Source organism: Gymnodraco acuticeps, unplaced genomic scaffold (genome assembly GCF_902827175.1).
Source record: "Gymnodraco acuticeps unplaced genomic scaffold, fGymAcu1.1, whole genome shotgun sequence".
In the NCBI taxonomy this organism is placed as follows: Eukaryota; Metazoa; Chordata; class Actinopteri; order Perciformes; family Bathydraconidae; genus Gymnodraco; species Gymnodraco acuticeps.
Window position 1 is genome coordinate 51,684 of NW_022991031.1, and position 16,225 is coordinate 67,908.

The 16,225-nt window shown below is 40.4% G+C and overlaps 1 protein-coding gene across 1 annotated transcript in view; it reads left to right on the plus strand.

Moving 5' to 3' along the window:
* LOC117559695 (cadherin-6-like) overlaps positions 1–16,225 on the plus strand; it is a gene marked incomplete at its 5' end in the record, with an annotated part of 82,701 nt that overhangs the window by 46,514 nt on the left and 19,962 nt on the right. The window contains 1 exon segment of the mRNA XM_034236371.1: positions 12,324–12,460. Coding sequence (XP_034092262.1) covers positions 12,324–12,460 — 137 coding nt within the window.

The following is a 16,225-nucleotide window of genomic DNA, read 5'->3' on the forward strand; positions in this document are numbered from 1 at the left end:
TAGCATGTGGCGAAATGCTACGTTTTCAAACCGTGAATCGAAGGTGAAATGACATTTATTGACGCTGAATAACGTTTATCAGGGAATGTTTAAATAACCACAGACACCAGAATATACGTAAGTGCTAGTTTTTTTGCGAGTCCAAGTACCGGTTCCCGACGTTCCGGTTTTAACCAGACTTGAACCGAAACTTTTTACAAGTCCAGTACCGGTTCGGCGTACCGGTTCGGCGTACCGGTTCGGCGTACCGGTACGCAGCACTAGAGCCGACAGAAGACCTTGTTTATATTGGCATCATATTGAGAGGTGCAGCCAGTGACGCACCCTAAAACCAGGAAGTAAGCTGCTGGTTCCCTCGACAAAAAGCAATGGGATTTCTCCACAGGGTTTTGGAAAATAGCTGGAAATAAGGTCTGTGGAAAACAAACCTGTTTGATAAATGCACGTTTTGTTCAGCCGGATAATCTCCACATGTCTACCCTACTTTTATAAATGTTGAATCATAAATCTAATCGATAGATTATAAAAGGGTTTTAGGATGCGTCACTGCACCACTAGAAGCCAACTCCATCGATCAAGCTGGCTGAAACGTTCTCTCCCTCTTCTTCTCATGCTCCCTGTCACTCTCCTTTAACTCCTCCGGTGACTTTCTTTTATTTGAAGATTGTTTTTTGCCCGGCGCTTGGCCGGTTACCGCTGGTATTAAAAACATTTTGGCTGAATGGTTAGGTGGCGCGATAGTCTGTAGTGACGGTGCGCTCTGCAGAAAACAGCTGTTTGGTTTTCACCCAACAACGACAAGCGACTCACGAAACGCTATGTTGTAGCGTTAATAAACTAAACAATTTAACACAATTGCTAGTCAAAATACCAATACCACAGGAAACATTTTTTTTAAACAATATTTTTAGTGGCCCGAGCGGGCAAGTGGAAAGTACGTTATGCTGGCTCGGGGTGTCTAAATAGTGCTTCCGGGCCAGCGGGCCATTTATAATGTCGAGCAGTGGCGAGCCGTGACTTTTATACCTAGCCTCTGACCCCCCTTCCCTCGAGAAAAAAAAGAAGAGATATTACGTCACACCGTATACTTCTGTGGAATATCAAAACAGCGGCCAGGGGTGCAAAACGCATCAATGACAGCGACCCTCTACCACACAAAACAACACCATTTATATAAACACCTATCATGACAGGGCACCCACAGCCAAGTAACAATTACAAATGAATTAAGTCGGCACGGCGGCCCGCATTGAAAATGACTTACAGTAGGCCTACCTTTGATGATCAAATCACTCAAACACAGTGGTGAGCCGTGACTTTTATACCTAGGCCCTCTGACCCCCCCTTCCCTCGAAAAAAAAGAAGAGATATTACGTCTCAACGTAGACTTCAGCAGAATATCAAAACAGTGGTCCGGGGTGCAAAACGCATCAATGACAGCGACCAGTGGCGGCGCCAGAGTATTTTTGTTGGGTAGTCTATGGTAGGGCTAACCCATACAGTGGTGGGGCTCAAGTCAGTATTTGTAGCCTAATGTAATATTACATACACGCTATATCGCACGATCGCACCCATTGACAGTGAAACGCCACGCGTGAGGCTTTTATTAGCTTTTATCAGCTAAATTACATCGAGAGCAACAGGTGTGAGTAAACAATACAATAGCCTATTCTGCTAATTCCACGTTGTTACAGCATGCTACGCAGCGGCAGAAACAAGAAAAGTTGGCATATATAATTGACACGGAGAGGGAGAGAGTGAGGGAGAGACAGAGAGAGAGACACAGACACAGGTAAACAGAGAGAGACAGACACAGCACACAACAGGTGGCCACTTTTTCAAATGACCCATTATTACAAAATATATTCAAAACTCACTATTGACGTTCTCAAAGCAGCACGATCCGCCGGTTGTTGTGGTTGGAAGCGAAAATGTCAATGACACGCTGGACATCCAGTGCCTTACTCCTCTGCTTATTGATAGCCATTAGCCAGCAGGCCCAGGTTGCTGTTCCGTGCATCACCACTGCTGTTTCTTAGATAATTATTGATGCGACGGAGACAGGAGAAGCTGCGTTCGCCGCCAGCAGAGCGCAGAGTCAGGGAGATGCATATGAGTCTGTGTACATCCGTGAAGCCATCCTTGTAGGGTTGCATTAAAGCGCCTGTTCGACTTGTTGTACCTCAATGCGAGGGCGTTTAAGAACAAATCTATCCATCCGAAATATACAATTAATCCTAGAAGTTCTGCTGTCTGTCTGCAATTTACTCGGCGCGAGTTTGGAGACTTTTCACTGTGAACGTGATTCAGTAATGCATGACGCAGCAGACCCAACGTTTCATTGCTCTGATTGGCTGTAGGTCTATTCAAAATTGCATTCGGATGCATTTTGATCTGACCGCGGCCGCGCTGATATTATAACGCGAGAGAATTTTCATACCTTTAGTGTATAAAACTCCCCCACTGCTTATGGCGCGTTTCCACTGCAGGCCTCGCTCAGTTTGGTTAGGCCTTATTAGGCCCGGCTCACTTTAATGCTGCGCTTCCATTACAGTTTAGGAACTGGGGCAGTTACTATAGTAACGCAGTGTAGGCGGAACCGTGACGTCATCTTAAATGAGAGCCCCAGAAAAACAACACAGCCGTTAGCTCTTAGCACTCAGAGCACACAGCTCCTCATATCTGTTCAGAAACTAGACAAAAGTTGTACAAAGTACAAACCACAGACTGCCTGTGTCATGGCGAATACAGTCGCTGGTTTATTTATGTCTGTATAGGCCGTTGTTGTGAGTGTGGACGGTCGGAGCATATATAACGTTAGCTTAGCCAAGCTCCATTTAGAAAACACGCATTTTAAAAGGGTTTTTCGCCTGCCGTCTGTCTGCAGACTTGTCAAAGCATTAATTCATGGTTTTTACTAACCGGTATCAGTATGTTGTTACTTCGGCATCATTTTGAAACGTGTATTACAATTAAATCACGGTCAAATATGTTCATCTTGTTGTAGTTGTAGCCCCCTTGCCAGCGATTCTCTCTCTAGTTTAGCATACTCAGCCCGACTCAGCCTGGTTGTTCCTGGCCCTAGAACCACGATTTAGTCGGGCCAGAAAAAAGGTGAAAAAGTAGCCCCGGGCCAAAACTAGGCCAAGTGGAAACGCAACCAAAAATGGGCCCCGCACGGCTCGGCACGCTTAAAGCGAGCTACCCGCTGCAGTGGAAACGCGCCATTAGACTATTCCTTACACCCCTCTAGCATAAGCCCGAATGGTCTCAACCATATTGCGTCAGTAACGTGCACTTCAGGATCAGTTTGTGTGTTGTGGACACGACCTGTAGATTTTCGCAATCCGTGTTTTCAACATGCTTACTTTAACATAATTTTTCATGGTCGGGCTAAGGTAGGGCTAAGCCATTTCTTGGTATGGCTATAGCCTACCCCAGCCATACCCTGGCGCCGCCACTGACAGCGACCCTCTACCACACAAAACAACACCATTTATACTGTATAAACACCTATCATGACAGGGCACCCACAGCCAAGTAGCAATTACAAATGAATTAAATCGGCACGGCGGCCCACATTGAAAATGACTTAGGCCTACCTTTGATGATCAACTCACTGAAACACAAAGTCCATCCTCCTGTCCTTTTGGATGAAGCACTTGCGGGTCATTCAGCTGATCCTTTGCCACTCCAGTTTATCATTGTAACTACTCGGTTAATAATTTCGCAACAATGTCATCACTATCACTGAAGTGAGCCATCATGAACGAAGTTATGCTAATCATAAATCTATCGATCATAAATCTATCGTTTAGATTTATGATTCAAAAATAATAAAAGTAGGATAGACATGTGGATATTATCCGGCTGAACACAACGTGCATTTATCTAACAGGTTCGTTTTCCACAGACCTTATTTCGAGCTATTTTCCAAAGTCCTATGGAGAAATCCCGTTGCTTTCTGTCGAGGGAATCCGAGCGAAGCTTACTTCCGGGTTTTAGGACGCGTCACTGCACCACTTGCATAGACCTCACAGCGGGTCATAAAGTCCGCGAAAATAAAGCCCGCCCATTTAGAGGGAAGATATGATTGGTCAATTGTACTGTCATTTGACATTACTCTCTCGTTGAGTTACTATAGCGGGCCCTCTGTGAATGTAGAGAGGGACCAACAAGTTCTCCCGTCTTCACATAACTCACAGAGACGGCATTTAACCCTTCACATTCCAACAGAAACTGAACAGGCAGATTCGAAGGATTTATTTCTTTGGAAATTTTATTTTAAATACAATTAAATCAAGTTATTTTGGTAAAACTAATGAAAAATGTAACAAAAATAAATAAATAAACGTTTTTTTTTTTTTATGTTTTCAAATATTATTTTTTAGAATATCTTAGGCCCTCACAGGGGGCCTAGAGGGCCCTGAGGGCTCACCACTGATGTCAAGCCCTGGTAAAGCTACGTCGTGTGTTGTCTGGGTTTGCCTGAGCTGCCACGAGTTTTGGTCGAACAGTGATGAAACGTATACCTCTAGAATCTGTGGAATCTCAGCTATATAGCTGATATCTTGTTTGTGCAGATCCGATAAGTAATAAAGTATTTCTACCGTGAGTTCTGTGCTAAGTGCGTTAGCTTTTTTTCCCGCTCAGTTAGCTGAGTTTCTTCCCGTTAAGTGGGTATGACACATAGGTTGTTAAATGTTAAGAAGCCCTGAGACACAGTTTCATGAGGAAAAAAAAAAGGCGGGCCGGGGCTCCCGCAACATCTTGCAAGAAACAGCGTCTGAGGGCTTCATAAAGGGGACCTATCATGCAAAATGCACTTTTTTATGTCTTTCATACATAAATATGTGTCCCCGGTGTGTCGGGGAACTCGCGCAGCGTCAGAAAATAAAACCCTCTCTCTTTTCCTCCGTACCCAAATCTCTAAAAACGGGGGCTACAACGGAGCTGATTCAGATTTGCGTCCGATATGACGTAATATCGGAAATTTAGGCTGGGTTTACACCCACGGCCCTATCAGAAACAATGCCCGACTGTTTTGGACGTAATATGGTCGGTTCATGTTTACATTAGCATCGCTAACACTCAAAGCTGACCTATACTGGAGAGCATGTGTGTGAGGAAGCAGGAAATAAAAAGGAACTCACCTTGTGGTATAACCGGCAAGAGAGAAAGCCTTTGAGCTCCATACTGTTTCAGAAATAATCCTTGATAATCCATGATATGGCGTTTCATCACCGGTAGAATCTCCCGCATGAGCTCAGCCCCCTCCTTTTTTTTTAAATCAATTGTATTTATTTTTTACGCTTTATACCCCAAATCAGCACTTTTGAAACAGGAAGTGAAATAGAGGGATATGGTGCATGGCTAGAATGGGTAATCTGTTTGGTATTTTGAGCAAAACACTTCATATACATGTTTTTTATATATTTGTATATATCTGAGACCTATGCTATTGCTTAAAAATAGCATGATAGGTGACCTTTAACATTTAACAAACAATGAATGTGTCATACACACGTAAGGTGAGACACTACAGGTGAATAGGGAAAAACATTTCATTTAAAGATATCAGATAGAAATATCTCCAGTTAATTACTTACATCACGACAGTTGTTTTTTGTATTACAACTTTTATTAAATAGCATGTTTAAATATGCAAAGGAGCCATAATCTCATAAATGATATGCATATTTTAATACATTTCAGGAACACAAATCTGAACATTGGATAAAGCCAGGTTCAAAATTGTTGTTTCATTTTGTAGTCATTTTAGAATCTAAATTTTATTTTGGATATCTCTTTTTATACAGTAAATCAGAAAATACTGCCCTAATATATCAATTTTCACCATGTTTTTAGGTATACAATGTTGTATAATTCAGGCTATGAATGATATATGAACAAACCCTTCTGTAAAAGCCTTCATAATATTGATAGGAATATAACTGGAAGGTTTGGTGTATGTACTTGCTACTGAAGTTGAAATGTCTCACTCAGAATAGGTGAATAAACTCATTTTGAGAAAACGACCTTTAAAGATTGCAGTGAGGCGCTAGCTAAACCCTCCTGTTCTTTGGATGACAGCTTGCGCCTCAACGCACTCTGTGAAGGTATTTCATGTTCAGGGTCATTTGTTTTTTGTATAACCTTGCTTCGTGCAAGTGGCAATTGTTGTCGTCTTCTCTGTGAACGTTTTTTTCGCCGTTCTTTTGCCATTTTGAGATTTAAATTTCCAGCGAAAGCTAAACCAGGAAGTGTTTTAGCACACCACGTCACGCATCTGAACGAATCACGTTGTCAGAAATGTACACCGGCCAATGAGATTTCGTTTTTTGGTTCAAGACCCCTTTGTACTTTCACGATTGGTTGCTGATACAAAGGAAATGACCATATTTGGATCCGATGAGATTGTGCAGGAGAGACACAGCTTTCCAGCGATACCTCTGTTGACATGGTGCAAACAGCGGTCGCGGTACTTTATGTTACGTTAGAATGCTAACTTTTGGTGAATTTAGGAGAAATCTACAGACGCAAATAGACAAACTATAGTAAAATAAACACCTAAATGTGTATTTTGTACGTTTTTCTTCCATAAGCTTGAAAGAAAACATGTTATGGAATTCAAATAGCACAAAATCTCAAAATTGACCAGTGCATGAAAAACGATGTTTTTGCCTGCCATGTCTCGCCTTAACGGGAAGAAACTCAGCTAACTGACGATATGAACCATTTTTACCGAAACAAAACACAAGTCTAACGCCGAGCCTCTGAATTAGCACTAAGCGAAAGAGTGCTAACGTACTTAACACATAACTCACGGTAGAAATATTGTATACTTCATCGGATCTGCACAGACTAGATATCATATAAAAGCTGAGATTCCACAGATTCCAATGGTATACATATCATCACTGTGCGACCAAAACTCGCGGCAGCGAAAGCCAGCAAAGACAACACACAACTTCACTTTACGGCCAAAATGGCAAATACGTCTTACCTTTGCTGTTTTCTGATCAAAAGTTGTGTTCAATGGCATTACAACGCATATAAACGCTGCTGAAGGTAAATCCAATGTCTCTGTGTCACTTTGAAATGATTACTGATAATCCATCATAACATTTATGTCAATAAACTGAGTTTTCATATAGAGTGTATGAGAGCTGTAACCCAGCTTCCGGTTTTGGGCATCCTGGCTGCGCATCACTCTTTTCACCAATGGTAATGTTTAGATGGATTTAGGAACTCCCTCTCGATTCTATTGGCTCTAACAGTTCAAAAGAGGTGTCAATCACCAAAATCGACCGATGGGTTCCAGAGATATGGTAAATAAACCCAAATGACCCCAGAGGTGGGTTTTTTTCTAAACCTCTCTAAAAAGGTCAAATTTCACTTGTTTTGCATCAATCTTGATACAGGGTACTTATTATAGGAGGCGTGTGGTGCAGTGGGTTGTGCGTTGGTGTTCGGATCAGGGGGTCACAGGTTTAAACCCCACTGCAGTCAGCATGTCGTTGTGTCCCTGAGACACTTCACCCCAAATTGCTCCAGTGGGGATTGCCCACAGTACTGAGTATGTAAGTCTCTTTGGATAAAAGCATCTAACAAGTGACATGTAATGTATTATATGTTATAGTTTTGTCTACTATCCCATCATTCAAGGGTGGTTTTCACTATAAGTAATGGGTTTTTTTTGGACGGAAACTATAATTTTAATTGTTTTACTATGTTCAATCTGAATTTACTTTGAGGCGAGACACCCCAGGTGAATAGGGTACATTTTTTAACTTAAAGGTATCAGCTAGAAATTTCTCCAGTTAATTACTTACAATAAGGCAATTGTCTTTTGTATTACAAGTTTTCTGAAATAGCATGTTTAAATATGCAAATTATCCATTATCTCATTAAATATGCACATATTTTAACACATTTCAGGAATCGAAATCTGAACTTTGGATATAGCCAGATTCAAAATTCTTGTTTCATTTTGTAGTCATATTAGTATCTAAGGCTTTTACAGAAGGGATATTGGATATCTCTTTTTATCACTCCATAAATCAGAAAATACTGTCAACAGCCCTAAAATATCCATTTTCGCCATGTTTTTAGGTATACAATGTTGTATAATTCAGGCTATGAATTATATATGAACAAACCCTTCTGTAAAAGCCTTCATAATATTGATAGGAATATAACTGGAAGGTTTGGTGTATGTACGTGCTACTGAAGTTGAAATTTCGAACTCAGAGTAGGAGAAAAAACTCATTTTGAGAAAACGACCTTTAAAGATTGCAGTGAGGCGCTAGCTAAACCTTCCTGTTCTTTGGATGATAGCTTGCGCATCGACGCACTCCGTGAAGGTATTTCATGTTCAGGGTCATTTTTTTTTTTATAACCTTGCTTCGTGCAAGTGACAATTGTTGTCGTCTTCTCTGTGAACGTTTTTTTCGCCGTTCTTTTGGCATTTTGAGATTTCAATTTCTTGCTGAAAGCTAACCAGGAAGTGTTTTAGCACACCACGTGACGCATCTGAACGAATCACGTTGTCAGAAATTGACACCAGCCAATGAGATTTAGTTTCTTGGTTTAAGACCCCTTTGTGCTTTCACGATTGGTTGCTGATACAAAGGAAATTACCATATTTGGATCCGATGAGATTGTGCAGGAGAGACACAGCTTTCCAACGATACCTCTGTTGACATGGTGCACACAGCGGTCGCGGTACTTTATGTTACGTTAGAATGCTAACTTTTGGTGAATTTAGGAGAAATCTACAGACGCAAATAGACAAACTATAGTAAAATAAACACTTAAATGTGTGTTTTGTACGTTTTCCTTCCAAAAGCCTGAAAGAAAACATGTTATGGAATCAAAATAGCACAAAATCTCAAAATTGACCAGTACTTGAAAAACGATGTTTTTGCCTGCCGTGTCTCGCCTTAAAATAAAAACATCTATATTGATTCTGACTTTTCTACATCCAACTCACAGGTTTATCATTGCTTTGAGAACAAAGATTATTAATGTACCCCTTTTAGAAGTGTTCTGGGCATGTCATTTTCGAGCCTGAAACCTGAAAAACAGGTTAAAGATCTTCTAAATGAGTTAAAGGTCACCTATTATGCAATATCCACTTTTTCATGTATTGTATACATAAATGTGTGTCCCCTCTGTGTAAAGAGTTTCTGAAAGTTTCAGGAAAAAAGACAAGACTCTTTTTGTCCTGATCCATTTCTATAAAAACCTGTCTGAAAATGAGCTGATCAGATGTTGGCCACTTTATGATGTCATAACGTTTTTTTGGCTTGTGTAACCATTAGCCAATCACCAACCACGGTAACCCCCCCCCACCTTATCACCAGATTCTCCTCCTAGAGCACCATTGAGTTATTTTTAACCAAATATCTCTCGGAGGGCCATGGGGAGGGGCTCCTTATTTTCATCTAAAGTAACAGCCAGAGAATCAGCACTTTGGAAACAGGGCTGAAACAGAGGGGATTATGGGATTCTACAATGCACGATCTGCTTGGTATTTGGAGCCAAACACTTCAGAGACATGTTTTGTATATCTGAGACCTATACTATACTGATGAAAAACAGTATAATAGGGGATCTTTAAGTGTAATCAGACAAAACATTACATTTGGTTCATTTTCTATGATTTATTGATGGTAGATCCGATTTACCGTTTTTTTTTTTTCCTATTATGAGACATTTAATGATTGCTCTGTGTCAAAGTGAGGAAGGATTTTGGCTAATGGTGGAAAATCCATCTTAAGTTCTACAGCTTCTTCACTACGAGCTCTTGTACGAGCTCGATGCTTTTTTCAGGTGGATCTACGCTTCTTTCTGAATAGCTTGACAACAAAGAAGCAAGAAGTAAATATAGTTTTATTTCAATGATAAAAAAAAAATACAATCACAATCACTTTACCATTAGCTTTTGAAATATTTAGATTTCAACTGGACTTTAAGGCATTCCTCCCTTACATGACCTACATCTGTGGGTGTGTATTTGATTTCAAAGAGTGGGCTCAAGGTAAAAATAATAGGTGGCTCGGGCACATCAGTTTATTGATCTTACTGATTAATTATAAAGCATATCTCCCTATCTACATCGAACCTATTCGCTGTTAATATATAAACCATCCCACCAGGGCTGCAGCCTAAAGAAACCACTTCTTTCTGGGGCACCCCCAATATGTTGACTAGGTTTAAGACCAGCATAGAGATATAGTAGAAATGACATTCAGGCTACCTGGACCTCTGTTGGGGGTCCAGGGGGGATTCACCCTCGGGAATTTCTTTGATAAACAAGCTCTTTGAAGTTTTTTTTTCACAATTTGTGTGTGGGAATCACACAGAGTCAAAAACCTGCTAATATTCAGACAGGCTGTTGTGTGACGACTATCTCACATTCACACTCACATTACCTTTATTTGTTTCACATCAGCTTACATTTAAAATATATTATAGCCTACATGTTCTCTCAATATACATTGATTGCCTACACATTGACAACGATGATTTCTCATGGGAGAGCCACAATCCTGGAATGGCGTGTTTGGCCCCAAAAGGTCGCCCTTGACGTTGATTTAAGTTACAAAAAAACACAATAGGACAATGAAGGACTCCATATATATGTCTAATGATCTGGATAGAAAAAGGTGCACACACACAGAGAGCTGTAGGACAAATAGAGGAAACACTGATGATGCATAGATGGGTGAATGACAGCAGTGTGTGTAATTGTGTGATAAAGTGACAGCAGACTGAGCTCTTATTTTCCTACATTTAAAGCAAGCCAGCTGATGAGGAACGTACTCCAATTAAAACAGGCACAGAACCATGGAGTGCTCTTAAAATGATGTGTCACAAGGGGGCACACACACACACAATTCCAATTATTTCTGTGTTTGTGCCTTTGTGTGTGACTATCATCCGTTCACATTGTGTCAGTGAACTACTATTTTACTGTTGAGTGCTTTCTAATTATGATAGAGCATGGGCGTACTGAGGCAACACTTTATTTTACCCTCATATGGAAAACACTCGTGTATTGAACGGTACACCATTAACAGCTGATAGCAGTTTGATGGTATACTGTGGAGTTGGTAGTGTTCACATACAGTACAGCGCGGTATGCACTTCCTGTTCAAAGAGCCTCCTCTTTGACAGGCAGTAGCAAAGGCATGTCACTTCTTTAATGTATGCAGAGCTGTGAGGCTGTGAATAGCTGCATTCAGCAACTAGATCAGAAATAGAGACTCTCAGTGAGCGGTGCACAGATTCCAGCTGTCAGAATATCAAGGCGGGTGTTTCTGTCCACCCTTACATTAAAGTCTGTACGCCTTTTGGTGTTGAATTAATTTCCGACTGAGAAAAGTTATAATTAAAACATTTAGTCTTGTTAATCACAATACAAATCTGTGATTAATCATGATTAACGACAAGTTTAAATACCAGTATTTGCTTATTTTTTGGGGGGGAGTTAAAACAAATGCATAACAAATGCATGACAAGCCGGTAAGAGAAATCACAGGGCATATATTCTGAATTATTGGTATGAAGTCTGATCATTTTCCAACCCTTAGCTAAAACATCAAGAAAAGCTGTTGTCCCGAGAGCCACTGAGATCACCCCTCCGTCACACATACAGCTCATGTGGTAGTAAAAACAAGCACATGCTTCAGCAAAGTGCATTTCCTTGGTTTTCACCACACCTAAAGAACGAGTGTAGAAAATATGTGCATAGATAGATTTACACATATTGTAAATGTCATACATGAAGCTTGGTTCAGTTAGCCTACTAACTTAGCATAGAGACTAAATAATAAATACACAAAACATAACAAAACGTTACTGTTTATTTACAGGTTAATACTTGGGGATTGGCATTAAACCAATAGAGGGATGACACTATTCTAAAAGGTTGATAGTTGAATGTGTTGCTTGAATATAATTATATAGTACTGTTTAATAAGTATATAGAATATAAAAGTTTGCATTGGCAGATTCTTGTTGTTAAGCAATTGTGGGTAAATGAACACTTGTTTTACATGTTACTAGGAGAAACAGCAGGATGTTTGTTATTTACACGCACAGACTCCATGTAACCTGTATGTAATATACGGTACATGGTAACATTTGGACGATGAAAACATTGGGCTGGCCAGAGGGCTAGTGGAACATGCACATACAGTGTGTCAGCACTGTATCACATGATAAGTGGGAACATGAGGGTTGCTGCAGGTCACCCCCCCGCTGGCTTCACTTAGCCCCCACTCCCCTCTCACCTCGCTGTGTCCCTCTCACAGGTACTCCATCGACCGGCGCACTGACATGGACCGCCTGTTCAACGTCCACCCAGGGAACGGCTCTGTGTTCCTGCTCAGAACCCTGGACCGGGAGGAGAGCGCCTGGCACAACATCTCCGTCACCGCCACGGAGTTCAGTAAGTCCAGCAGCACCGGGAACACATTCCCTCGAAGCACAGGCAGACACGGTGTCCATTATCATCTGGCCGGGGACAACAGCTGGACATTTAGCAGTGTTTGCTAAAGCTGCCCCATTTACTGTTTGTTGTGACAGTTGATTAATGGGGACTGTCCACGACACTATAAACAAATAAACTAAACTAAACACAAGGGGCTTTTTTTACGGGTTTATTTGAATATTCGTAAATAGCAAAGACAAACAAAACAACATTACCTTCTTCTTGTTTGCTTGTTTACATATGAAAGTTCTTTGACTAACATAAACCTTTCGCAGGGCAATAAAGTGTCCGTGCTTGCTGGTTTCTTGGCGCTGTTACTCTCAACAAATTAGTCTCGTTTTTCACATTATCATTTTTATTATAGTTTGTTAAGCAGTGGATGCTGTTAAAAAAGATATACTGTATTCACAAAACAAAAACTATTTACCACAAACATAAGCAATACCTACAGGTAATAAAAGAAAAAACAAGAAGAGGAGAGAATTTATCATTGTTATCATAGGAGTCACATATCTGAAAGCCTCAAATACAAAAAATAATAAACAACATACTTAACCTTTGTTTTTGTCAAATGTATAACCACAGTTATATCTTATCTCTGGGAGGTTAAACCATCAGCGTCATACAGGGATCTACTGCAATGCCAAGATGTTCAAACTGACTGGCAGTGATGGTGATATTCTGTAGAGTGATTTAACTGGTCTGAAATTCCAAAAATCTCTCTCAGCAAATATCACTTTAACGTATCTCCGTCAGGCTCGAGGACCAGCTGTCCGTGAGGTCCTTCTCGATCTGAGTAGTGTCGGTATACTTTGGAGCGTAAACGAGTTGAAATATGTTTGTGACCCGTCAAAGTTGAATAAATATGCTACCAAAAGGAGGTGGGCAGAACTAAGTCTGGCATACATCGAGAAAACTTCAGTTTTTGTAATGACATTGTTTGTTCCCTTGGCTTAGGCTTTAATTAAAACCTCAGTATTGTACGACATAAATCCTAGTTTCCAGCAGCTTCTCTGTTTCCCAGTTTCTCGCTCAGAATTTCCACTACAGAGGGAATCTGAGCACTGACGAAGAACTCCAACACTTTGAAACTTTCGAAGTATCTAAATGATCATATGTCAACAGAAATACCCTTCAATGCAATACTCCAGGTCTTTATGAAAGAGAGAACAGGAAGAAAAGAAACCGTAGACACACTTTGATTTGAAATAAACTAATTGTGCAGCAGAATTAGGAGACGGCTAAAACTAGGCTCGACACACAACTAGCATTCAAGTTTTCTTTATCATAGTTTCAGTGTGAAGGCACAGTTATGAAAAAGAAACATTAATATGTAATTCAGGCATGAGAATCACTCACCTTTCGGCGAAATTCGCCGTTTTGAATCCAAAATAGGTCGTTTGTGTGATTCATGTAGACCTGCAATACAAATATTTTTGGGGTATGGGGGGGTCTGGGACCCAGAGTAATCTGCGGCCGCGAGCTGTTATGTGCCGTCATGACGTTATGTGTTCTTTTTTTATATATTATAATGCAGCGCGAGCTGTGTGCTCGAGTCTTCCTGCCTGTCGGCTCTGCTGCTCCGCGATGATGGTCTCGCTTCAGCAGCCACATTACCTACGGGTGCGTTCGTTAATATTAACTGTGTGGTCCGGAGTCACTGTGGTACAGACTGGACCGCCGGTGAACAGCTGTTAGAACGGGCCGTTCAGGTGTTCAGAGCAGAGCTCCCTGTCGGAGCGCAGAGCGTGATGTAAACTGAAAAGTTTTTCTGTCGCAATATTATCGTTGGGCAAGCTAGCATACATTGTCACTATCTGCTAACGTTAGCTTTAGCCTTCGTTTTCTAATAGTTTTTCATAGGCTATAAACGGAGGTGGTATAAGTACTCAGATGTTGTACTTGAGTAAAAGTAGAAGTACTCAGATCTTGTACTTTAGTAAAAGTAGAAGTACTCAGATCTTGTACTAGAGTAAAAGTAGAAGTACTCAGATCTTGTACTTGATTAAAAGCAGAAATACTCAGATCTTGTACTTGAGTAAAAGTAGAAGTACTCAGATCTTGTACTTGATTAAAAGTAGAAGTACTCAGATATTGTACTTGATTAAAAGCAGAAATACTCAGATCTTGTACTTGAGTAAAAGTAGAAGTGCTCAGATCTTGTACTTGATTAAAAGCAGAAATACTCAGATCTTGTACTTGAGTAAAAGTAGAAGTACTCAGATCTTGTACTTGAGTAAAAGTAGAAGTACTCAGATCTTGTACTTGAGTAAAAGTAGAAGTACTCAGATCTTGTACTTGAGTAAAAGTAGAAGTACCAGAGTGTAGGAATACTCTGTTACAGTAAAAGTCCTGCATTCAAAATGTTCCTCAAGTGAAAGTAGAAAAGTATTCTCATCAAAATATAGTGAAAGACAGTAAAAGTAGTCGTTGTGCAGATTGGTCCATTTCAGAATAATATATGATATGTTTTATAATGATTGATCATGAAAGTGTTCTCAAAGCTGGTAAAGGTGCAGCTAGTTTGAATGACTTTGTATACTGCGGGGTAGCTGGTGGATTTACTCCAGGTGGAACTAAAGTCTGATTTAACACTTGATTAGATTTCACATCATTCATCCACATCTGTAAAGTAACTAAAGGTATTAATACATGTCAAAGTACACCATTTACCTCTGAACTGTAGAGGAGAAGAAGAACAAAGTAGCAAAACATTGAAATACTTAAATAAAGTACAAGTATCTCAAAATTGTACCCAAGTAGGCTATAGTACTTGAGTTTATGAATGTAGTTACTTTACACCAGATGCCATAAAGATAGAAAGACTAAGCCTTGCACAGAGGCATGACAATAGATTTTCAAAATGCTCAACAGTGCTGCCAAAATGATAAACTGACTGCTACACAATTAAAATAAATGCTTTTATATATTTCTATTAGATGTGACTCTTTAGCGTTTCTGTTATTATTACCTGCTGCTTTAGTTGTTTTGACTGCTAAAATCCTCTGTTCCTCATTTTAAAGCCGATATTCCGTGGGGTCGGGGGGGGCTCGGGTCCTTGTCACCTTTTCCATACCTGATGAGTTTGCATCCCTGATAATACTTAGTAAGGAGGCCATAATATGTTTGACTCATGGCTGAAGTTAAGTTTCTCCAGCTCTCCCCAGGTTGGCAAAAAAATGCATCTCAAAATGAATCAGATTGATGTTTTAAAATATGGAATATTCAAAATGTTCTTCCGGGGGAGCATGCCCCCGGACCCCCCTAGAGGGATAATATCCTTCTCACCTTTTTCACCCTTGACCCGTTTTCATGTCTGGTAATTTACCGGCTGTCGTTATGAACACGTAGCATTGGTAGCTTTCTGCTCACGCTGCGCTGCTAAGTGCCGACACTCTGCTGGACGCTGATGATTCTCTGGCCATGAAAACAGAATCCCTTCAATATCGTTAACTTTTGTCAAATTAATAATTCATGTTTCTAGTTATAGGGTTTGTGATCATGGAGCTCCACAAACAGCTGGACTCAGACACAGTGTGCAATGGAAGCCTGATTGGTTTCCTGGCTCTGTGCAAAACGTGTTTTTCTTCACATGTTAAAAACGTATTTTGCTGTTTTCTTTTCACTTTTCATGGTGTATGTATGACCAAATGGTAAAGACCCAGCATGTGAACCACAGGGAGGCTGATACACTTAGACTAGCGATAATAACTATCAGCCTGT